General features: G+C 57.7%; 1 protein-coding gene across 7 annotated transcripts in view; it reads left to right on the top strand.

Annotated features, from left to right (window-relative positions):
• NFIC (nuclear factor I C) overlaps nucleotides 1-23,597 on the top strand; it is a 61,361-nt gene that overhangs the window by 11,422 nt on the left and 26,342 nt on the right. For all 7 annotated transcript variants that reach the window (XM_072948004.1, XM_072948001.1, XM_072948003.1 and 4 more), the window contains one exon: nucleotides 4,158-4,689. In XM_072948004.1, coding sequence (XP_072804105.1) covers nucleotides 4,158-4,689 — 532 coding nt within the window. The remainder of the gene's footprint in view (nucleotides 1-4,157; nucleotides 4,690-23,597) is intronic.

Raw genomic sequence — 23,597 nt, 5'->3', positions numbered from 1 at the left:
ATGTTCAGCCTCTAAATAGCACAACCTCACTCCCTGTCTCTCTCCCACACCCTGGGTTTCTAGCTCTGCCCCCATCCTTCTCCCAGGACACCAAGGCACAGAGGGGCGCTCAAGAGATCTAAGGCTTAGACTCACTGGTCGCTTTGGTGGGAACTTTCTACTCCCTGGACTTAGCTTGTCCAGACTCTTCCCAGTGGCCCTCAAGGCTCTGCACGGCCAGCCCCTGTCACCTCCCTGCCCTCACCACCTCCACTTTGCTTATTGTTCACTCTGCTCAAGCCTCGCCAGCCTCCTCACTGTTCTCTCCAAACATTAAGTGTGGTCTTGCCTCAGGACCTTTGCATGTGCTTTGTTCTTCACCTGGGAAGCTCCTGCTGTGGGTTGTCATTTTTCAGCTCTTTGTTCAAGTGTCCTCTCCTATGGGAGACCCTCCCTGACTACCTTCAGCTAAAAACAACCCCCAGGGGACTCCCCGGCCCCCTCCTCAAGCTCCTTTAAATTTCTTCAGAGCACTTTGTTCAGCCTGACATTTTATTACATATTTTTTTAGCTTGGTTAACATCCATCCCTGCCCACATCAGGATCCGGGTGAGGGCCGAGCCCAGGACATTGTCGGGTTCCCATCATCATGCATGGAGCTGGCACAGAGTAGACACTTAGTAAATGTTTTTTGAACCAAATGAATCTCCCCCTCATTAGATAAGAGCTGTTCATAAGCTGTGATGCTGAGCTTGGGGGGAGGAGTCTTTCTAGGTCAGGAACACTTAGTCTGGCACAAGAAGGGTTTGTGTTTGAATAAGAGCTCTGCCGATTGACACTTAACCTGGGCTTAACCTGGAGGAGGGGACCAGGGCTTTGAAGGATGCATAGGAGTTGAGGATAAACACTTAGGAGGTGGATAAGAGACTCTCAGTAACATTTGTTAGATCACTGAGTGAATGAAGGAGAGAGAATCCTTTGTGGAAAACTTTTGGTAAGGGAATTGGAGTTTCATGTCCTGGTTTGCTTCTGCGGACTGTCAGAGTGGGAGGGCCACAAGGAGGCCCAGAGAAGGGCACAACCCAGCGCACAGTTGACCAGTTCATAGTGCCCAGCAAAGGCTTGGACCCAGTTGTCTACCTCCCAGCTGCTGCTGCCCTCTTTGGCCAGGAAGTCCCAGTGGGCCAAGTGGAGTTTCTGAGAAAGGCCTGGTCTTGCTCCCTGCCCTCACCTTGCATCTCTGATGACCAGGGCAACGGATAAGCTCTCCACCAACCCCTAGCAGGGTGCAATGTCCCTTTCTGCCCATTGTACAGAATGAGAAACTGAGGCCCAAAGTGGAGTATCAGTTTGTTCCTAGATCATACAGGAAGTGAAAATGGAGACCGTTGTCACCCAACCTCATTCCCTCCACAAGTCTGCCTGGCAATAAGTGCCTCAGCCCTGGGCCTCAGGCTAAGGGGAGAGTGAGTGAACTGGACTCAGAGACCCCTAGTTGTGTGGTCCAGGCTAGTCTGGGAGAACCCTGAGGAGAGCAGGAAAGCTGCCTGACGAAAGGCACACTGGAGACAGGGCTTTGAGGGATGTGTAGGAGTTCAGGGAAATTCTTGGCATCTAGCTTGCCTTGGCTGTCTGCCTTGCCCTGTCCACCAGTGAGGCTTTGGGAGGTGCTTGGGGAAGAGGCCTTGGTCATCACAGGTCTTGTGGGGCAGAGAGTGATAGACCTGCCTCTCACCTGGCCTGACCTCCTGGGGAGGACGTGAGAGGCTAGGGCAGCAGGTCCATGACCCAGTTACAGGCTGTTTGTCTTCCTTTCCCCAGGACTAGCTTGGGTCACCAGTGACGTGGGAACCCACCCCTGCCCGCCTCCCTGGCACCTTTCCCCAGAGAGGGCCCGGGGGCAGGTAGGGATAAGAGAGAGGCATGGGGGCTTGGAAGGGGGAGGAGCTGGAAGACAAAAGGGACTCAGAAAAGGGGAGGGGGCTCAGAGACAGGGTTCAAGGAGAGGAAGAGTTTGGGCCCCAAATAATCACAACAGCAGTAATAATAGCTAAGACAGGTTTTTGTGAGCTGGGCAGATAATGGGGCTCGTTTGCTAGGAAGAGATAGCACCCCGCATTCAAGAAGGCCCGCCGGATGACACCCAACCGCCCTTCCCAGCTCCCTCTTATCATGGCTCCAAGAAGCTCCAGGCCTCCAGTGGCAGCCATTGCCCAGGTCTCCTGCCACCCTGGCGTCCCCTCCACCAGGGGCAGCACCCTGTCCTGCTATCAGTTACCCACTGCTAGCCTCTGCAGTAGGATGGCCTGGGCTCTGGTCCTGGCTCTGTTGACTGGCTGTGTGACGGCAGGTGGTTCCCCATCCCTGGAGAAGCCCCCGAGGGTGGGCAGCGCCCCTCCACCCTCCCTCTGCCTCAGCAGATCAACCTGGGCTGGGGTCAGCGGCAGCAAAAAAGGGCCCTGAGGTCCAGTCCCTGCCACAGCTGTCACGGTGACTCACACGTCGGGGGACATTGGCGTGGGGGAGCTGGGCTGGGACAAGCCGTGCCCCGGCCCCGCCCCACCCTGCGAGGGCAGGCTATTTTCAGAGCCTCAGTAATAGGAGAAATCTGAGGTCGTCCCCCACCCCCAGCACCCCAGGGCTAGGAAAAGGCATCACCCCCATTCCAGAAGCCCAGCAGTTCCCCCAGGCAAGAGCAGGGAGTGAGGTGGAAGTTCTTCTCTGCCTTCCTTTCTCTTTGAATTTTCACCCCTGGAGGCTGAGAAACCAGGTCCAGGATGTTCTGCAGACTCAATTTCTCTTGCTGAAAACTGGCGAGAGTCAGAAAGCCCTCCCATGGCCCCACGTTGTTCCTTGAGGGGCCCAACTGGGGCTGCTTTTCGTGGGGAAGTCAGATGGACGTGGGTTCCAGTCCCAGCCCTGCCCCTCATGACGGGGTCTTCTCTTGGGGTCGTCGTTTCTTCATCTGCAGAGTAGGTGTCATGGTCACCCAGCAACACCCACCAGGCAAAGGGAGGGGAATGTTGAAGTCTCAGCTGTGGCCAGGTCTCAGAGCCTCCATGAGCCTTGATATTTTCATCGGTGGAATGGGTCTGTCGGGGGCAGGCTAGGGTGAACCAACCCCCAGGAACCCTTCTGTCTTCAGCTCTGAACCTCCAGGGCCGAGCACCACTTTCTCTACTGCATTCTGATCTCTTGCCTCCATGGGCCTCAGCTTTCCCAGCCCCTGCAATTGGTCTATGCAGGAACTGCACCCCACCCCAGCTTCCATCAGCTCCTGATACCCAGGTGGCCCCGTCTTGGCCTGTGGACCTCAGCCATCCTGTCTGTACACCTGGGTAGGAGTGACATCTTGTCCTCATTTTTCCATCATCTCCAGGAGCCAGCAGAGGCAGCCCTCTGACCCTCATCTGGCGTCAGCTCCCTCTGCTGAGCAGTGGGTCTGAGAAACAAGCCCCAGGGGCATGTGCTGAGCCTGGTGTCGCCCATAATCCTTGAGCACCCAGAGTGTGCTCAGCCTTGCCCTAGCCATTCGGGCTCACACTCTGGTTCAGGGGTTTGCAGACTACAGCCCCAGGGCCCACTGGCCATCGGCTGTCTTTATAAATAAAACTTTATTGAGACACTGTTGTGCTGGTCACTTACACCTCCTCTGTGGCCAATCTTGCCCTACAGGCAGAGGGGACCTGTTGCAACAGAGACTGAAATGCTCACTATCTTTTTTAAGGTGCTTTTGAAGTTTTCTGACCCCCATTCTAGAAGGCAGAGAATGGGTCCAAAACACCACCATTCTACTGACTCATATTCCCCATCTGTTCAATGTGTCCCCCATCAGCCTCCACTTGGGACCCTCAGCTTGTCCTACCTGTATATGGGGGTTCAAGACAGTCCTCCACAAACGTCTGCCTTGGCCTGTGTCTTCAACATAGTCCAAGCCTCAGTTTCCCCATCTGTGAAATAGGTTGTTTTCAGACCCAGTGAACTTCTGCTGGGTCCCCTCTGGCCTTCAGTTGTCCCCAGGAGGTAGAGGGATCTGCAGTGGCCGCCTGGATACCTCTGCCCTGCCCTCCCTCTAGTGGCTCTGCCTGGGGCCCCTCCCACCTCAATCTTCCTGGCCGGGCAGTGGGTTCACGGGGCCGCAGCGCTTCCTGACCTCTGGCCTCTCCCCCTCTCCACAGGATGAATTCCACCCGTTCATCGAGGCGCTGCTGCCTCATGTCCGCGCCTTTGCCTACACCTGGTTCAACCTGCAGGCGCGGAAGCGCAAGTACTTCAAGAAGCACGAGAAGCGGATGTCGAAGGACGAGGAGCGCGCAGTGAAGGACGAGCTGCTGGGCGAGAAGGCTGAGGTCAAGCAGAAGTGGGCGTCGCGGCTGCTGGCCAAGCTGCGCAAGGACATCCGGCCCGAGTGCCGCGAGGACTTCGTGCTGGCCATCACCGGCAAGAAGGCGCCGGGCTGCGTGCTCTCCAACCCCGACCAGAAGGGCAAGATGCGCCGCATCGACTGCCTGCGCCAGGCCGACAAGGTGTGGCGGCTGGACCTGGTCATGGTCATCCTTTTCAAGGGCATCCCGCTGGAGAGCACCGACGGGGAGCGCCTGGTCAAGGCTGCGCAGTGCGGCCACCCGGTGCTCTGCGTGCAGCCACACCACATCGGCGTGGCGGTCAAGGAGCTCGACCTCTACCTGGCCTACTTCGTGCGCGAGCGAGGTGAGGGCGCACGGCCGCGGGTCTGCAGGCGGAGAGGGGAGGCGCCGGCCCGGCATAGACGGGCAAGGCGGGCCCCGCAGGTCTGAGGGAGGAGGCAGGCGCACGCAGTCTGAGGAGGGAGCCGACCCGGGAGAGGTCCGAGGAGGGAGAAGGTCTACCGAGGGGGGAGGCAGGTGCAGGTGCAGGTGCAGGTCCGGGGGAAGTGGGCCTACACGGAGGCCCGAGGGGGCAGGTGCATGCCGCGAGAGGGTCTAAGGGAAAGAGATCTGGTCGGTCCAAAGAGAGTCTTGTGGGGAGGATGTGGCAGGGGCGTCCTGGGGGTCTGGAGGTAGGGGCCGGCTCTGACCTTGATGTCTGAGGGGGCTGGCAGGCCTCAGGTTATGAGACCCAGTCCCAGAGGGTCTCTTGGGAACAGGGGTGTGGATAGGCGCGTGACCCATGGGAGAGGGACAGTATCCCTCTGGGGAAAGCTGAAAGAGTGTTGGGGTTGCGCACTGTGAAGGCTGGCCGACTTGCTCTGAGACCTCCCCCAGAGACCCAACAGGTCCCATGTTTGTGCCAAGTGGAAAGCTGGGGCTCTGTGTGTGACTTTGGCTAGGTTACCACCCTCTCTGGTCATCAGTGTCCCCCACTCTGCGTGTGCTTCTAGCTGGGTGTTTGCTGGCTCGGTGGTCACATGGCCCACATGGAGACCAGTGGGTTCCTGAGGATGGGGAATTCCGTGGCAGCTTCCGGGAGGAGGAGGCTCCACTGAGCTGAGCTCTGCAGGATGACTGGGCAGTGATGAGCATGAGGATATCCCAGGTGATCAGAGCCTGGGCAGAGATGTGGGGACTGCTGGGCGGCCCAGCCCTGAATGTCAGCAGCCCCAGTGGCCCAGGGCAGGGCCTGGCTGGGGGGGCAGTGGGTGCGTCGCTCTGCTGCTCTCTGGTTGTGTGGTCAGTGGAGGTGTCGGAGCCCCTACCTTGATCAGGCCTCAGGAGATTGGCTGAGATCGTGTGTGCGGCGTGTTGAGCCCTGGCCTGCCATGTGGCGGGTGTCAGCTGTGACTGTGTTCATGTGGTACTGGGTGCGCCTGGAGGACCTAACAGGCACACGTCACAGGCCCCACCGCGCCTCTCCACGCTGAGTCTGGTACATACATGGGCGTGAGCCTGCACCCACCCAGGGCTGCTGAGTGTGTCAGGTGGCTGCACGTGAGTTGCAAATCCTGTCCCAGCCCCCATAGACCCCACATTAACCAGAAATGATGGAGGAAGCCTGGTGGAGGGGTGGTGAGAAGAGGGGGGCTCAAGGGCCGAACCACCCCAGTTCTGAGCACAGCCCCGCCGTTTACTGGCTGTGTGACTGTGGACACATCCTTGTCCTGTGCCTCAGTTTCCTCCTCTGTACAGTAGGGGTAACAACCGTGCCAATTCCTAGTGATGACGGAAGGATTACATGAGGTCTCCTGGTCTGCGTGGTGTGCGGGAGGGAGAGCGGGGACTGAGTTTCCCAGTCTTGACCTTGATTCCTTGACCTTGACCCCAACTGCGCCCACCCTGACCCCCAATTAGCACCAAACACAGTGGGGCCAGAGGCAGAGGGGTGGATAAGGTGACTGTGCTGTGGGCGTGGGGTAGGGGGCAGGGGCGGCCTTGGGGGCCGCAGGGCTCATTACCATGCAGGTCCAGGTCTCTCCCACCACATCCATCCTCTGCGCCTGGCCCTGCCCCCACCTCCTCCATGCTGAGCTGATAAAATTTTGAAGCGAGTTTTCTGCCTGCGTCAGCACAATCTCGGGCGCCTCCCCTCCCCCAGCGGCCCCCTCCCCCCTCCGCTCAGCAGGCAGGCCAGGCCTCCAGGCCTCCCCAGACACCTTCACGTCCGACTGCCAGGCCTTTGCTGGCCAGTCTGGTCAGCCTCCTCGCGTGAGGGCCCCGGGAAGGTCAAGGCTGTACCGTCCCCTGCTTCCAGCTGGCTCCATCATCCCAGGGGATCTCTGCGCAAACCGGCCCCAGCTGACCCAGCTTCAGCTGGCTGGGAGCGAGGGTCTGGTGTGAGGTCTGGGCCTGGAACTCAGCTCCAGCCCAGCCACCCGCCTGTCCGCTGGGTGTGCCGAAACAAGTCGCTTAATCTCTCTGTGTCTGTTTTCCTTGTCTTTAAAATGGGATGCTCACAAATAGCTACCTGATAGGAACATTGGGTTGTCACAGTACAAGTTCAACAAATTACCCCATGGAATCATGAAGACAGGTACCAAGCATGGGGCTAGAGCTCTGTGGACTGTTATTATTAACATTATCATTCTCATTAGAGTTACAATTTCCCACCGCGAAGCCTGTGTCCATGCTGTTCCCTCTGCCTGGAGTGCCTGTCCCATACAGAAAACTTCTACTTATGCTTCAAAACCTCAACTCCTTGCTTCACTTTCTCTATTTCTGCCATTTTTTTCTGAGGGCTCAGCAGTTTTCCATTCTTGCAGCAACCCTGCAAGGCAGGAATCATTGTTGTACCCATTTTACAGATGAGGAAACAGAAACCCAAAGAAGGTAGCTGCCCTGCCCAAGGTCACACAGCTAAGAGCGGGCAGAGGTAGGATTTGCACATAGGCAGCTTCTTTTGCTGACACCCCTGCTAACCTTCCACGCTTGGTGGCAGAAGGGGATGGAGGTAAAACGCAGTGTACAAGGTGGGTGTCCAGTCCACGTGGCATGGCCACGTCCAGGCTGTGTGCTAGGATCCCACCCACCAAGGCCGTATCCAGGGTCCCTGGGCTGAGGCCACCCTCTGGGAGCCCCCTACTGAGCCTCATGTCCCCAGCTTCCACCCAAGGATACCCTGTCCTCGTCTGGACCAGAGTTCTGTCTGCTATCAGCCAGACAGTGGTCTGACTGCAGAGAGAGCTGGCCACCTCCTCCCTCGTCTCCCCTCGTGGGTCCCAGGGCTGGAAGGAGTCCAGGCCAAGGCCGGAGTGCAGTGTCCACTCAAATCGGCCCTGCTGGGAGGCTGTGGGATTGGTGGGCGTGGGAGAGGCGGGCCTCGGTTGGCCACAGGGTGGATGTTGGGACGGGCAGCTGATATGACTGAAAGGAGGTACCATCTCCAGGGTCAGAAATGGGACCTTGGAGCCCACAGAATGACAGCGAGAGAGACATGGAGAGACAGAAGGTCCCAGAGACATGGAGAGACACAGAGAAACCCACAAGACCATACATGCATTCTCTGTCCTTGGACAAAGAGACAAGGCCTGGCTCCCCTCCCGCACAGCCTCCACATCTCTCCCAGAGGGTGTCAGGTGGACTGAGGAGGCCACACCCCGAAGGGGAGTCCTAGGCCTCTATCCTCTGGTTTATTTTGGAAGACAGAGAGGTGGGGACAAGGCATGAGAAGGTCCTTTTAGCGTTAGGGATCCTAGGCTGGTCAGAGCCCAGGGTACCTCCTGGGGCCAAACTTGGCTGCCCCAGGCATCCATCTGGCACCATTTTGGACACAGGGGCCTGATTCCAGGGTGGACTCAGTGAGTGCCTCTGGGCTGCCTAAGGGACAGCTGGGGGACCATGATGAGGGAGTGGCATAAGTTCCACCCTGGGACATTGGGGCTGCCCACAAAATCTGTACACTTTGCTGGGGGTAGAGAGGAGTGGTGGTGGAGCTGACAGTTCTGTTAAATTAATAGAAACCTAATGACAGTGAGGGGTGTGGAAAGAGGCAGCAGGAGGGCACTCTGTACTGGGAGGGCCTGTCTGAAATGACTAGAGACAAGGCCTGAAGGAAGTGAGGGAGCCACATAGGGTTTTGAGTGAGAGTGTGCCAGGCAGGGGGAGGCACAGCCAGTGCAAAGGCCCTGGGGCTGGAATGGCTCCACGTGTAGGGAGCAGAGGTGAAGGCCGCTGCGGGTGTTGGAGGGGGCGGGAGAGCCTGCTGCGTGGCTGCGTGGCTTCCCAGTGAGGGTGATGGGGGGGCCAGGAGTAGGGGACTCCGGCCCTCCTCGTCCTGTTTGCATTTGGGAAGGAGCCTGGAGGAAGCAGGGCCCAGAGAGGGAAGCCGCCTGCCCAGCCCCGAAGCCCAGCCAGGCTTCCCCACCCCCTCTGGCGGCCTGAGAAACCTGAGGCGCGGGCGGGCACTGTGCCAGGGGCAGCAGGGGAGGGGCTGCCAGGCCCGCCCGCTCCGGCAGCTGCCAGCCCGCCCCGAGCCGCCAGCCCAGATGGTGCCCAGCTGCTGACGCTGCCGTGGGCTGGCCTCCCGTTCCCGCCTCCTGCTCCCGCCTTGTTCCGTGCCAACCTCCCGGAAAGGCACTGTGGGCAGAGGCCGGCTCGGGAAGCTTGCAGCTGCTCGAGGGGCTGCCCAGGGTGGGGGCAGAAGGAACTGGGAGGGGTCTCCATCCCCTCCTGGGTAGGCCTGGGAAGCGACCCTAACATCAGAGACAATAGTGATAGCAGACGCATATCGTGTGCCTGGTGCTGGGCCCGGCTCACGTCAGTTTAATCCTCTCCATCACCCTGGGAGGGAGGGACTGTTGCCTTCTCCTGTGTTTCAAGTGAGGTCGCAACCCAGAGACACTCAGCCACTTGCCCAAGGTCACACAGCTCCTAAGAGGTGGGGCAGAATTAGAACCCACAGATCCTGAGTCCTTGAAACCACGGAAGGAAAAGAACTCAAAGCCACTTTTGAGGCTATCAGATGGAACCCACACCCTCCCAGTTGTCCATAGCACGAAAGGATCAGGCCCAGAATACAGAGTGAACGAATGAACGAGTATTTGCAGCCGCCCATCCTGCAGTGCCCGCCAAGCCAGACGCGGGGCCACAGTCCCCACCAAGCGCACCCTGGGCTCGGATGGCAAGAGGAAGGGCCTCAGCCTGGAGCGAGGGAGCCTCGCTCAGCCTCAGCTCTGCCCCTGGCTTGCTGTGTGCCTTAAGGCAAAGCATTCCCCTCTCTGTTCTGGGTTTGGGGGAGAGCTGAGGCCAAGAAGGTCAGGGTTGAGGGCCACAGGGAGAACCACTGGGTGCTGTGCTGGGGAGACAGAGGGAGGACATGGATGGGAGGGCGTGTGAGGGCACCTGTTCGCTTGGGTAATGGACACCATTTGTGTCCACACTTGTTCCAGGCTGTGCGAGGTCTGTTCCCATTTCTGAGCCTGAGTTTTGCCATCTGTAGAGTGGCAAGAATAAGAACTGTGTCTGCTGCGTTGACAGTTGGAGTCAGTGATCACTGAATAGCATACAAGAGGCGCTCAATAAATGCTCTGTCCCTTCCCGGAGCCTCTCCCCAGCCCCAAGAGGCAAAGGGGAAGAACTTCAGCATGCCTGTGGGCCAGCAGGGACACCTGTGACCCAGGACAGGCCCCCACTGGAAACCGGGCTGTGTCACCTGTCCAGATGTCTGGGCAGCGGAGGAGTGAGGGGCTTCTGGCAGCCTGGACTCCCCCAGGGCTGGGCAGCCAGGTGTACCAGCCTTCTGTCTGTGTGGGGAAGGTTGCTGCCCGGGTGTGAGGTCCAGACGCCAGCTGACGATGTATTTATAGTGGCGGCGGGAGGCCTCTGGGTTCATGATTAGTGGCAGAGAGGGACCAGCAGGTGAGCGTACTGTTAACGCAGCCCACGGGAGCCCAGTGTCGGGAAGAGGCTGGGGCACGACCCGGAGCCCGACAGCCCAGGTTCAAATCCCACCGCTCGTGAGCTGTTCCACCTTTGGCAGGTGATGTCGCTGCCCTGGGCCCAGGTGCCCTTCCCTCGTAATGGGCCTGATCCAGATGGCGCCCACCTCCCCGGGCTGTGTAGGGTTAAGTGAGTTAATGCATCAAAGACCTTAGTACACAGTAAGCGCTCAGACTTGATCTGGTGCCTTAAAAAGGAAGGAGATTCTGGCTCCTGCTACAACGTGGATGAACGTTGAGGGCATGATGCTCAGTGAGAGAAGCCAGACACAGAAGGATGAATACTGTCTCATCCGAGGTCCCTAGAGGTGTCAGATTCATAGAGACAAAAAGTAGATGGTGGGGCCGGGGCTGGGGGAGGGGCTGGGGAGTGAGTGTTTCAGGGGGAGTTTCAGTTTGGGAAGATGAGAAAGTTCTGGAGATGATGGTGGAGATGATTACACAAAAATATGAATGTGCTTAATGCCACTGAGCTGTGCACTTAGAAACGGTTCAGGTGGTTGTAGGGGGAGGGTGTAGCTCAGTGTTAGAGCGCGTGCTTAGCATGCACCAGGTGCCGGGTTCAATCCCCAGCACCTCCGCTAAAACAAAAACCAAAAAAGCAGACCCATGGGAATCAAAAATGGTTAAAATGGTTAATTTTGTGTTATTGATATCTTACCAGAATTTTAAAAATTACTTGTTGTTAATAACAATGAGTAATAATACATTCTCTATTATAATGCAACAATAAATAGTAAAAATAATTATCAGTGCTAGTAATGTAATAATAGTTGTTATTATCACCACCATTATGATCGGGGTTCTAGTCCCAGCGCTGCCCTCTGGCCAGCTGGGCAGCTTTGGGCAAGGCAGTGCTCATCTGGGCTTCTGTTTCTTCATCTGCAAAGCGAGCACGGGGCTGTCCAGCGATGGAAGTTCAGACAGTATCTGTGAGAAAGAGACCTCTTAGCATGTGATGCAAAAGCTCACAAATTGTGGGAGTTCTTTCGTGAGTCGCCCCCCCACACCCGCAGACATCCCTGCACAGGTGCCCATGTGCACGTCTGCAAGACGGGCCCAGGAGGTCCCTGAGGACCCGAGAGGTGCCTGGGTCCACGCCGGCAGGGCCGGCCTCTGCGGAACCCGCAGGAGCGGGAGGCCTCGTGATGCACCTGTGGCGGCCACCCTGGCGTGGCGGGACTGCAGTTGCCACCCTGGCCCTGTGCCTGGGGAGCCAAGGGGAGGCCGAGGGCAGCTAGGGACATCTCTGCACCCCCCCCCGCCCAGACAGCTGCCAGGCCAGCCCCTCTCCCTCCAGCTGGGTGTGGGCAGGAAGTCACAGATGGCCAGAGCTGGTGAGGGATGAGGAGGGGGCATGTGGGAACACTGGACATCTTGTCCTGATCAGGAAACTGAGGCCCAGAGAGGGGCAGGGCATTGCCCAGGGGGGCCCAGTAAAGACCCTTTCTCTGGTGCATTCTGTCCCACCTTCTGTTCCAGGCTGACTAGGATGGGTGTCAGGACAGGAAAGGGGGGGCCCTGGTACCTGGGTAAATGATTTGCACGTGGGAAAGGGGTTTCAAGGCTGGAGGGGGGTTCTAGAATGCCAGAGCTGAGGTGGCCTCTGGACCCTCTAGGGAACAAGTTCTGGAAGTCTCAAGGCCTGATTCTAGACTCTTCAGAGCTGAGCTCCTCCCCCTCCGATGGCTCTAGAAGCCTCCCTGGTGGGCAGAGCAGCCCAGCCCAGAAGAAACACAACATGCCCCACACAGATAACCTAATACTTTTCTGGTGCCCACACTTAAAAGTGTAAACATCCAGGGGAAATTCATTGTAACAACCTATTCTGTGTGACCCAGGACATCCAAAATATCGTCATTCATTTCAACACATAATCAGTATGAAAAAGTCACTGAGATGTTGCACATTCTTTTTTTGTCCCGCGTCTTGGAGAGTCAATGTGTATTCCACAGTCGTGTCACAGTTTGGACCAGCCGCATTTCAGGCGCTCCGTGCCACACGTGGCCAATGGCCGCCGTATCAGCTCTAGAGGATCTGAGTTCTAGAGAATTCCAAGGCAGATCTCAAATTGCCCGAGCGGGGCTGTGGATCCAGAGTTTCCCGGGTTGGGGTCCTGTTGTCTAGAAGCAAGGCCCAGGACTTTTTACTCTGGGCTTTTGCTTACCTGCGGACAAGCTCTGAATTCCCCTGCCCTGGGCTGTGGCGTTCTGTAAGGCAAGCGTTTACAGCGTCTGGGCGCAACCTCAGACCCCCAAAGTGGGGTTCTCAAGAATGTGAGGGCCGAGTCTAAGACTCCCAACTCGATCATCAGTCACCCAGTCAAGTATTGGCTTCAGCAATAGCCAAGAAACCCTGAAGTGTATCCCTGACCACTGACAGCAGTTTCCGGAATGCCACGTGTTGGGTTTTTGCACACCCAGGGGCAGAATCTAGAATTTTCTCCAGCTGAGTTCTAGAGCAGGTTCTAGTATTCTCTGAGTCAGGGATCCGGAATGTTCAAAAAGTTCAGCCTAGTAAGCCTGTCCTCAGACACTGGGTGACTGAGCAGAATGTTCCAGAAAAGATGCCTGCAGAGGGGGAAGGAGGTGGACTTTCACTTCTCTGAGACTCCTTCCAGCCTGACTGAGGCTGGGGCTGCCTGTGTGGGGGCAGCAGACGGACGGGGGCCCCGTGGTGGGGTAAGGCATTCAGGAGCAGTTTGTGGGGGGTACGTAACTGTGAGAACCTGAGACCAGGTGGGCCCGGGAGTAAGAATGAAAAGTTCATGTAATCGCCAGTCAGTGTGTGTGGGGACACAGGACCCTGGCTGTGTTCCCAGAGGCTGTTGTGGGGCTGTTGTGGGGACAGGGCACTTAGTAGGCCCTCAGTGGAAGGCAGTGGCTGTCGTTGGTGACTGTGACATCTGGCAGGAGGCTGGGGTTGTCTGTGTGTTTGGGGGAACCGCAGGCAGACTGAGGACTTAGTAAATTAAATCCTCAGTAAGTATCAGAAATTATTAGCACCATTTCACTTCACCTTAATCCCGCAAAGGCAGGAATTATCATGAACTGCATTTAACACATGGGAAAATTGAGGCCCAGAGAGGTTAACCCACTGAGCCGAGAATGCACAGCTAAGAGGTAGAGCAGGATTCAAACCCAGAATGTTCCAGGATCCTTCCTTTGGGCCTGGAAGATTTTGGTGCTAGTGATCAGGCACCAGGCTCAGCTGGATCAAGGAGGAGCACCTTTGGGGGCTGCGGCCTGGCTCCGGGGAAGACTAGCTTCAAACTCTCTACCTGGGGGAGCCAGGAGGGGCGAGATGCAGCCAAGGTCACGTGTCTCCCTTTCAGTCTCGGTCCCTGGGTCTCTGTCTCCATCTCTTTGTCTCTCCAGCCCCAGTCTCTCCAGGTCTTGGCCAGTCTCCTCCCCTCACCACCCCAGGCCAGCCCATGGGCTGCCCGGAGGCGGAGGTGGCAGCAGCAGCTGAATGGGCCCCTTGTTCCTGACCACACCCGCCCCTTGGGGTCACCCCGGGACAAGCCCTGACAGCCTGCTGCCTTAAAGGGCCAGTGCCCAGACAGAAGGGGAAGGAGAGAGGCTGCCTCGCTCCCAAGCTCCACCCACCAACTTCCCAAGAATGGGGGTACTGAAGTGCATGCATTAGGGGTGGGGGAGCACCGCACCAGGACACCCTCACCCCATGTGGTCAGACAGTGGCCCTGGGACTGGGGAAGCCAGTGTGTGTGTGGTGGGGCTTGGGTTTGATCGCTCAGCCTCTGCTTCCGATCTGTATCTGGAGCTCCTTGTGTCCACCCCGGGGTGGGGCGAGGAGGTGGGCACTGGGCAGATGGAATCGTCTCCAGGCCAGGATTTGGTACACGGCTGGCGCTCTTTCATGCCCACTGTGCAGTTATGTAGCACCTGCTGCCTTGGCATGTCTCTGTTTCTCAAATGTAGAACGAGGCGGGTCAGCTAATAGAATTAAAAGGGTTTCAGAGTTTAAGTAAGGTTGTATTTATTGAGCGCCAGGTGCATACCAGGCCATACTGAGAAAGGTCCTGTTCACAGCCTCGTTTTACAGAGGAGCTGAGAGGTAAGGCCATGGCTGAGACCACGTAGTCCAGATTTCACCCCGCTCTGCCCTCTCCACCCTCTGCTGGGCTCTGTGAAGCTGTTGACTGCTCGCTTGCCCTCTCTGGACTTCAGTTTCCCTTCAGAGCAACGGGAACGGTCCCCGTCCACTTCCAGACAAGAAGCCTTTCACTTTTCCTGCCCAGAGAATTCTGTGGCTGGGAGTCCCAGGCATCGCCCAGATGGGAGCCAATCTAGAGGGCCTCGAACCAGGCTGCACCCGGTGGCCACTCTGGCTGGCCTTAGTGCTCCTGTGCCCAGGGCCGGCCCTGCAGACAGCCTGGGACAGGTTGCTGCCGGATGGACAAGCCTGTTCCCTGCTTCCTTATGTAACCAGGTTATGCAAGGGCAGCTGGCCTGCTTACATAAGGGGAGGCTGGGCCAGCGCCCAGCTGGGGAGGGGGAGGCTCTTAAAGGGGCTGGTATCCCCCGAGTGTCCCCTCCAGGGGCCTGTGCCAACCCGCGGAGGGGAGACATAAACTCTGGCCGACTCTGCACTCATCAGCATCACCATTGGCATCATTATTATTACTGCTGTTGATGTTGTTTATTGTCACTCTGTTCTTTCCCAGGGACTGTGGGTCACCTGCACTGGGCACAGTGCCCACTTCACTTCTGACCCTCTGCTAGCCCCATGTCTCCCTGAGCCCCAGTTTCCCCATCTAGGAAAGGCGGGGTGCCAGTAAAGGAAGGCACTGGGGCGTAATGGGGGTGCTGGCCCTGCCACCAGCTGACTGTGTGACCTCAGGCAAATGGTGACCCTCTCTGGGACTCGGTTTCCCCATCTGTGAAACATACTTGCCTCGTGGGGTGGCTGAGGGGGAAGTGAGTTAAGACACGCAAAGGATTAGGACAGTACCGAGCATGCACAACACTTAGCGCTCAGCCAGTGCAACTGCTTGGCAGCCCATGAATATTTATTAAGTGCTTACTGTGTGCCAAGCACTGTTGTAGGTCCTGGGGACACCACTGTGAACAAGACAGACAAAAATCCAGGCTTCATGGGGCTCACAGTCTTGTGGGGGAAGCGGACAAAAACAAATTCATGATAAGGGCTGTTGGGGAAAATAAAGGAAGGCAAGGAATAAAGAGTGATGGGCTATTTGGGGAGGGTCTGTCTGAGGACTTGACATGAGAGCTGAGACCTGAGGTGTGAAGCAGAACCAGCTGTATGAAGAACTGGGGACAGGGCATCCTAGGCAGAGGGTACAGCCTGTGCAAAGGCCCTGGGGCAGGACTGTGCCTGGCTTGTTGGAGGAACTGCCAGGAGGCCTGTGTGGCTGGGGCAGAGGGAGTGAGGGGGAGAGGGATTGGGGAAGGCAGGGAGGGGACGAGGCAGGTTGTACAGGGCCTCGTGGGCCTCAGGGAGGACGTGGGCTTTTACCTGAGGGAGGTGAGAGCCCTGGAGGGCTGTGGGCGGAGGAGGGCGGGGCCTGACTCAGGTGCTCATGGGCGCCCTCTGGCCACTGCACAGAGGACAGGCTGTGGGGGCGGGGCGGAGTTGAGAGCCCTGGGCTGAGGCCACTACACTGATTCAGGAGAGCATGGTGGGGGCCGGCCAGGCAGAAGCAGGTGCAGGGAAAGGAGGGGCAGGTGAGGGCAGGGCCCCCAGACACGTCCAGGGCTTCTCCTGGAGTCAGGATGCTGTTTGCCAGCAAGCTAGGGTAGCGCTCTGGTGCCCCGGGGGCTCTGAGCAGGCTGTGCAAGTGACTGCCAGGTGCCCAGCCCAGGTACGCTGTTCCACCTGCACGGCTGCACTGTTCTGTTTTTTATTCCCGTCCTGCTTGGGTGAGCCTGGGCCGGCACCTGCACCACCCTGAGCCTCAGTTTTCTGGTCTGTGAAATGGGAGTGATTGTAACTGCTCAGTAGGTTCTGGGAGCACCAGCACACAGTAGCTACCAGTTCAGTGATTAGCAGCAATAATTCAGGAGGCTTGGGTGGGAGGGTGTCCCCCGGCATGGGAAGCAGGGATGTGGGAACCCAGAATATTCACTGAGATGGACCACGGGGCAACTAATTACTCCCCCTGTCTGAGCCCCTGTTTTGTCCCTGTAAAATGGGGCCACAGCCACAGCCACAGAATCCCCGTGGGGCCTGGCCAAATGCCAGCACAGGAAGGTGTCTAGCCTGTTATTATGCTGTCCCAGCCCCGTGTTACACCCAGGGCAGTGGAGCCCCAGAGAGGGCTTAGCCTGGAGTCACACGGCCAGTGGGCAAAGAGATGCCCCTGGAACAGATGACCTAGCTCCAAGCCACTCTTGAGTGCCTCAGTTTCCAAATCCATGAAAATGGGCACACTGCTGGGGTCACTAGGAATTACTAGACACCTAGGAAGAGGCTGTAAGGGTTTATCTGGCCAGCCTGAGATTCTGCTTGGACACCTTCCTCCTAGGGTACTGGGGTGACACGTGGGGAGTGGTCTTTGGTCTCCACCCCTACCCAGTTCCCCTCAGGTGCTGGCAGAGGAGGAGAGAGCAGATTCCTGGAGGCTCCTGGGTTAGCTGGGGCCATTCTGGCCAAGGAGGGGCAGTAGTAGCCAAGCCCCTCTGCCTGGGAACTGCAGCCCTGTCTGTTGGCGGGGGGGTGGGCAGACTTGGCTTCATCTGCCCCTTAGCAGGGCTGGAACTGGACAATCCAGCCTGCCCCAGATATCTGCTGCACACCCATGGTGTGCCCACCCAGTCTCTACCAGACCCAGACACATTCAGGGAGGAAGCATGCAGTGTGGCCAAGTCTCTCTGCATGGGTTCAAGTCCTGGCTGCATTCGCTCAGCCCGATTGCCTAACCTTGAGGCCCCTCTGCCCTTCTCTGAATCTGTATGGAGCTCCTAGGATTGTATGTAGCTCCTGGCACTCAATAAATGTAAGTCGTGATTATTATTATTTTCATGCACTATTCTCTCTTTCCAAAAGCCCATTCTGTGCATGGCAAACTCCTACTCAGACATCAAGGCCCCACTTGCAGTGTCCCCTCCTCCAGGATGCCCTCCTGGGCCCCCAGGCCAGATTTCTGTTACTTTCTTGGGTTACTCCTGCCCAGAGGTCTCTCCCTCTGCTATTTTTCCCTTTTCTATTCAGGACCTGGAGCAGTAGGATGGGCTTCTCAAAAGAGGATTTCTGCTGATCCTCGAAGAACCATGGGGGCCGAGATGGGCAATGCTTTGGTGACATTCCACACCCTGCCCTGGGCCTAGTGTAGAAATCCCTTGTATCACCACTGGCTGGGGTCTCCACCCCTAAACTTGGTCTTTCCTCCTGAATATCCCCCAGTTTTCCCAGAATTCCTCAGATTCAATCGAGAGGCATTTGTTTTGTACCTGTTGTATGCTAGGCCCTATCAGGATTATTCCAATTATTCATGCAACAGACATATACTGGGTGCCTACTGTGTGCCAGGCTCTGCTGGAATGATCACACTCATTTGTCTGCAAGCATCTATTGACTGCCAGCTATGTGTAAGCATTTATGCAGCACCGAATGCATGCCGGGCTCCGGGAAGAGAGGCTACAGGAAGCCAGGGGAGGAAACAAGTCTCCCACTCATCTTCCCTCCAGGCTTGGGCCCTCAAATTTCCAGCCTCCTCTTGTGTCCCAGGCAGTGGGTTAAGTTGTGGGTGCTTCACCGGGAGTGACTGAGCTCCAATCCGCTTGTCAGCTTACTGGCGTGAGACCGGGGGCGAGCCCCTTCCGGTCTCTGCCCCGCTCTGTCCATGCAGGCGCCCAGCAATCTGAGACGTTTGGCCCTCACCGTCTACCTTCCGCAGAGAAGGAAACGGCAGTTCTAATAAGCAGGATCCAGTGTTCCGTGCTGCCCCGAGCAAGACAGGGAGGGGGCCGCGGCTTCGCCCCGCGAGGGCAGGGCCGGCCGGAGGCTGCCCGGCTCTAGAGCCCCGGTGCCCGCCCGCCTGCCTGGCCGGCCTCCCCCGGCCCCCCCGGGGCTGCCTAGTCGGGGACACGGCCCGAGGAACATCAGGAGGGGCAGCCGGGCCGCTCGCAGCGCCCGCGCGTCGCGTGCTCGGCGGGGGCGTCCTCGGGCCCTCGCGGGCGGCTTCCGGGGCTGCGGCCCCTCCGCGGCCGCACGTGCGCGCTCCGCCCGCGGGCGCATGCGGCTCGCGGCTCCCGCCCCCGGCAGGGCTGCCAGGGAGGCAGGCCTGCCAGGGAGGCAGGCCGAGGCCTTGGCTCGGCTGCCGGCGAAGCCAGGAATTCGCTCCCAATGTAAACAGCGAGTTATTTTAAGTCTGCCCCCTCCCCGGGTGGCGCTGACACATTTGACATTGGCGGGGACGGGGGGGCATGTGTGGGTATTTTTAACCTTGTTTTTCACGTCCGAGGTGCCACCCGGAGCCCGGGGTGTGCCGAGGGGCGGCGCGGGGCGCGGGGCGGCCTCCCCGCCCTGGCACCGACGCCCCCTCGGCCCGCGCGCCGCTGCGCCCACAAAATGGCCGCCGGGCCGGAGAAGCGTCTGGAAGCGGGCAGGCAGCGCTGAGAAGATGGCCGCCGGGGCGCTGATGTCACAGGCGGCGCGGCCGCCAGCAGCGGCCTCGGGGGCGAGCCCCGGCCTGCAGGCCTCGGCGCGGGCCCCGCGGCCCAGGGACCTGGCCGCCGGCCTCGGGCGGACGCCCCTGGCCCAGGCCGAGGCCGCCGTGGGCCCGGCCGCGCCGCCCTGCCCGCCGGCCCGGGGCGCCCACGAGTGCCCGGCGGGGCCCGCGGCCAGGCCGCGGAGCAGGCGGGGGCGAGAGCAGGCCGGGTGGGAAGAAAAAAGAAACTTTTCTTTGAAAGTGATTCCGAAGCAGGTTGGCTGGGGCCCAAGCGGCCGGCGGCAGGGCAGAGGGAGATGGAAAGTGTGGTCCAGACTCGAGGAACGCGGCGGGTCAGGAAGGACACGGCGGGGGAGGCCCGGGCGGGGGCCGGCGTCCAGCAGGTCGTCCTGGCCATGGCCTGCTGCCTCGCGGCCCCGACGCCTTGTCCAGATTTTCCCCGGGACCGACGAGGGCCGTGAACGTCTAGCATCTTGCATTTTTCTTTTGGTCTGTCCAAACGGCCCCTGGAGGAGTGGCCCACAGGGGGTTTAGATCCTCTGTACCAAGGTGTAGGGGCTCAGAGAGGGAGAGTACTTTTGCTGAGGTCACACAGCATTGGCGAGAATGATAGCCGGTTCGCAAGGTTGCTGGCCTTGGGGGCCCACAGTCTTGAACCTGCAAGGGCAAGAGGGGTGTCTCCAGGAAGAGTCACGTTTTGCACTGGAATTCCTTGAAGCCCAGGGCAGTTTCAGTTCTGGTCCTCCTGCCACACTACCAGGGAAGTCCAAGTTCAGTCTAACCTGAGGCCTCCCTGTTGTGGCTCAACCCTTGGCCCTCCTCAGGATGGCTGGGAGGAAACCTTGACCATGAACCTCGTGGGGAGGAGCTTTGTGTCTCTTCTGTTCATTGCTGTGTCCCCAGAGCCTAGGACAGGGCCTTGTACACAGCAGGTGCTCAATACATGTGTTGAATGAAGGAATCACAGTTTGTGATTGAGAACGTGAATCCCTGAACTTTCAGAGCTTCAAGCCCCAGTCCTGTGGACATCTAAGCCCCATTTGAGCAGAGGCCTGAATAAAACAAGAGAGGGATCCAGGCAAGTGTTTGTAGGAAAGTCATTCCAGGCAGCAGGAACAGCGTGTGTAAAGGCCCTGGGGCAGGACTGCATCAGGCCTGGTGTGTTAGAGGAACAGCAAGGAGGCCCTTGAGGCTGGAACATAGTGAGCCAGGGGGAGACAGGGAAGAAGTGAGGGCGGGAAGGGGACAGGGCAGGTTGTGCAGGGCCCTGTGGGCTGAAGGGAGGACTTGGGACTTTCATATGTTTAAAGACCCAGACTCAGTCCAGTGTGATTGGAATTAGGATAAAGTTTAGACCAGGGGGCAGAGGAGGGCATGCTAGCTTGGGGCTTGGAGAGATGGATGGAGTTTGCTTAAGAGCGAGAAGGGCAGGGAAGGTTCATGGCAACCATGAGGAGGGTGGAGGCCAGGGTCAGGTGTATGGCATGGCCTTCCAGGACAGCGAAATTGAACCTCGGCTGGCTGATGTTTAAAAATGGATGGTGACACCCGGGAGCTGGGAATTCCAGGGCCTGGCTTTGGTTCTCTCTCTAGCTGGCTGGTGTTGGGAGGCGGACGTGGCAGCCCGGCAGAGCCAGCTACATTTGGAAGCCCGCTAAAGTTGGAAAAGAAACCGTGCGGGCGAGCTCACCATGGCAGCGATGCTGGTCCAGCCGAGTGGGGACCCTGGACTCGCCTGCACTCGCCAGGTTTAAATGAGTGTGATTATGGTTTCAGCAGGTCCTGTCCTTTCTACATCCCAAGGATAAATTAAGTGTGACTCCTATGTCCACCCCAGGCCGTCACCTGGGCCAGGCTGTGCTGCCCTCCAGGATGCTGGCCCACCCCTCCCCTTGGTTAACCAGACCCTGAGAGTCCAGAATTCACTCAGCAGCCAGATGTCTTTTATGTTTATGTGTGTGTGTGTGCACTTTACAGTGGTAAAATGTATATAATATAAAATGCACCACCTTAACCATTTTTAAAGGCACAGTTCAGTGGTGTTAAGCACATTCACACTGTTGTGCAGCCATCCCCATCATCATCTCCAGAACTTTCTCATCTTCCCAAACTGAAACTCTGTCCCCACTAAACACTGACTCCCCAGCCCCCTCCCCCAGCCCCTGCCCCTACTGTGTACTCTCTGTCTCTGTGAATGTGACTCCTCCAGGGACTCCTGTGAGTGGAATCAGACAGTATTTATCCTTTTGTGTCTGGTTCTCTCACTGAGCATCACGTCCTCGAGGTCCATCCACATGGGAGCGGGTGTAAGAATTTCCTTCCTTTTTAAGACTGAGTGATAGTCCTTTGTAGGGATGGACCACATTTGTTTACCTGTTCATCTGTTGATGGACACTTGGGGTGTTTCCACCTTTGGGTTTCTGTAAATCATGCTGGTGTGAACATGGGTGTGCAAGTATCTGAGCCCTGTTTTCAGTCCTTTTGGGGATATACGTAGGTGTGGAATTGCGGTCATATGGTGAGTCTATGTTTAACTTTGAGGGGCCGCCAAGCTGTTTTCCACTGCGGTCGCACCATTTTACATCTCCACCAGCCGTGCACTAGGGTTCTGATTTCTCCCACATCCTTGTAGCCAGAGATGTTTTAACATGCAACATAGACCCAGCCATATCCTCTTCATGGCCTATGAGAATAAAACCCAACTTCCCACACAGCCCAAGGGGCCCTGAGTGGTCTGACGTCACTCACCTTTAGTCCCGTGTTTAAGCCATGTGCTCTGTCTGGTACTCCAACATCCCATGCTTGTTCCTGCCTCAGGGCCTTTGCACTTGCCACGCCATCTGCCCTCAGCTCTCCCCACAGTTGGCTCCTTCCCATTCCTAGGTCCTCAGAGAGGTTCCACCTGACTTTTCTGTCAAAAGTCACCCCCACAGCCACTTTCTGTCCTCTCACCCAGTTTTATTGCCTCAGTGGAACTCAGGTCCACTGAAATTATCTCCGGCTCCTTCTGTTGGCTCGTTTCCTGTCTATCTCCTCTCCCTGGGCTCCCTGCTAGCTCGCCAGTGCCTGGCAAGTAGTAGGTGGTCGATGAACACCTGGGAGATGAATGACAGGGCGGTGCCTTGATCTCCAAATTAGGAACTGCGGGAGTCTCAGCCACTGGGATGGAAGGGGTTGTCTGGTGCAAAGAGGGTGGGTGCTCCAGGGCGGGAAGGGCTAGACCTGGGGCCACGGCGGTGCCTTTGTCATGGGCTGGGACAGACCAAATTTGGGCTCTTGGCCACGCACAGGAAAGAACAGTTTGTACGCTCCGTCAGTGGGACCCAGTGTACATTTCTATTGTTGCTACGATCATGTGTTCGAGCAAAAGGCCACGGGGTGGTGACGTTCCAACTGCCCATGAACACCCTGTGGACCTGGAAGTTGAGAGAACTGGTCCTGGGCCAAACCAGAGTGTTACTTGAAATACAGCTGCTGTCCAGGGCCAGTGCGACTTATACTGGTGTGAGTGTGGTTAGCCATGCTTCTTGCATGGTGCTGAAAGAGCCTTGTGTGTCTCTCGGAGAAGGGGACCTTTGAGGAAGGTCTTGGAGTGAGGGGAGAGTGTGAGCCATGTAGATCCCGAGGAATAGCGTTCCAGACAGAGGAAACAGCCTGTGCAAAGGCCCTGGGGCAGGACTGTGCCTGGTATGTTGGAGGAACAGCCAGGTGGCTGGAGCAGATTGAGCAAGGAGGAGAGAGGGAGGAGGGGAGGGGAGGGCAGTGGGGGGACAGGGCAGGTCATGCAGGGCCTGGTGGGCAGCAGGGAGGACTTGGGCTTTTACCCAGAGGGAGGTGGGAGCCCTGGAGGGCTGTAGGCAGAGGAAGGACAAATTTCATTTAACTTCTGAGTTGGGAAAAATTCTGTCACCAAAACAGTATATGTCCCTTTGACTGTGATTGGCCCCTCCCCTCCCGGGACTCCTCTGATCTCAGCCTCACTGCCCTATAAAGTAACACAACCGAGGAGAACGCCTACTTTACAGTTGGGGAAAACCGAGGCTCAGAGAGGCGAGACCCCTGACTAGTCCCAGGTCACACGGCCAGTTGTGCCAGGGCTAGGGCTCAAACCCAGGTTTTGGGGGGCAGCTCTAGTTTCTAAAAGATGCCACAAGGTCAGACAAGCACCTGGGAACCTGCAGCTCCTTCCTCAAGATGCCAGTGCATTTTCAAGACTCTGAAGAGTCCCACAGCTGCCCTGGGCAGCGATGCCCATACCTTTTGACCCCAAATGCCACAATGGGGTGGATTCTGTGACCACCTCGGGGCACACCCACAGGAAATCCCCCAAATCCCCAACTCGGCACTGAGAGCATGCATCTTGGTTTCGCGGTCCTGCTCTAGTGTGTCCAGGTTTCCCTTGTGTGGTCAAGGATCCATTTTGAGCAGCATCAAGTGCCGAATCGAATGCCTGATATGAGCCAGGCTGCAGAGAACCACGTAGGCAGGGATGGGCAGTGGGGGACCCTGGGGAAGGGGCCCAGGTCAGCAGAAAACTCATAAACAGGCAGATACTTTAAAGCCGGTGATGGGCATGATGTAAAATACAACGAGATGTTCACGTATGTGTTTTTAAGA

This window comes from Vicugna pacos, chromosome 22 (genome assembly GCF_048564905.1).
Source record: "Vicugna pacos chromosome 22, VicPac4, whole genome shotgun sequence".
Classification (NCBI taxonomy): domain Eukaryota; kingdom Metazoa; phylum Chordata; class Mammalia; order Artiodactyla; family Camelidae; genus Vicugna; species Vicugna pacos.
Note: the sequence above shows the minus strand (reverse complement) of the source record. Positions and strands in the feature narration are given on the sequence as shown.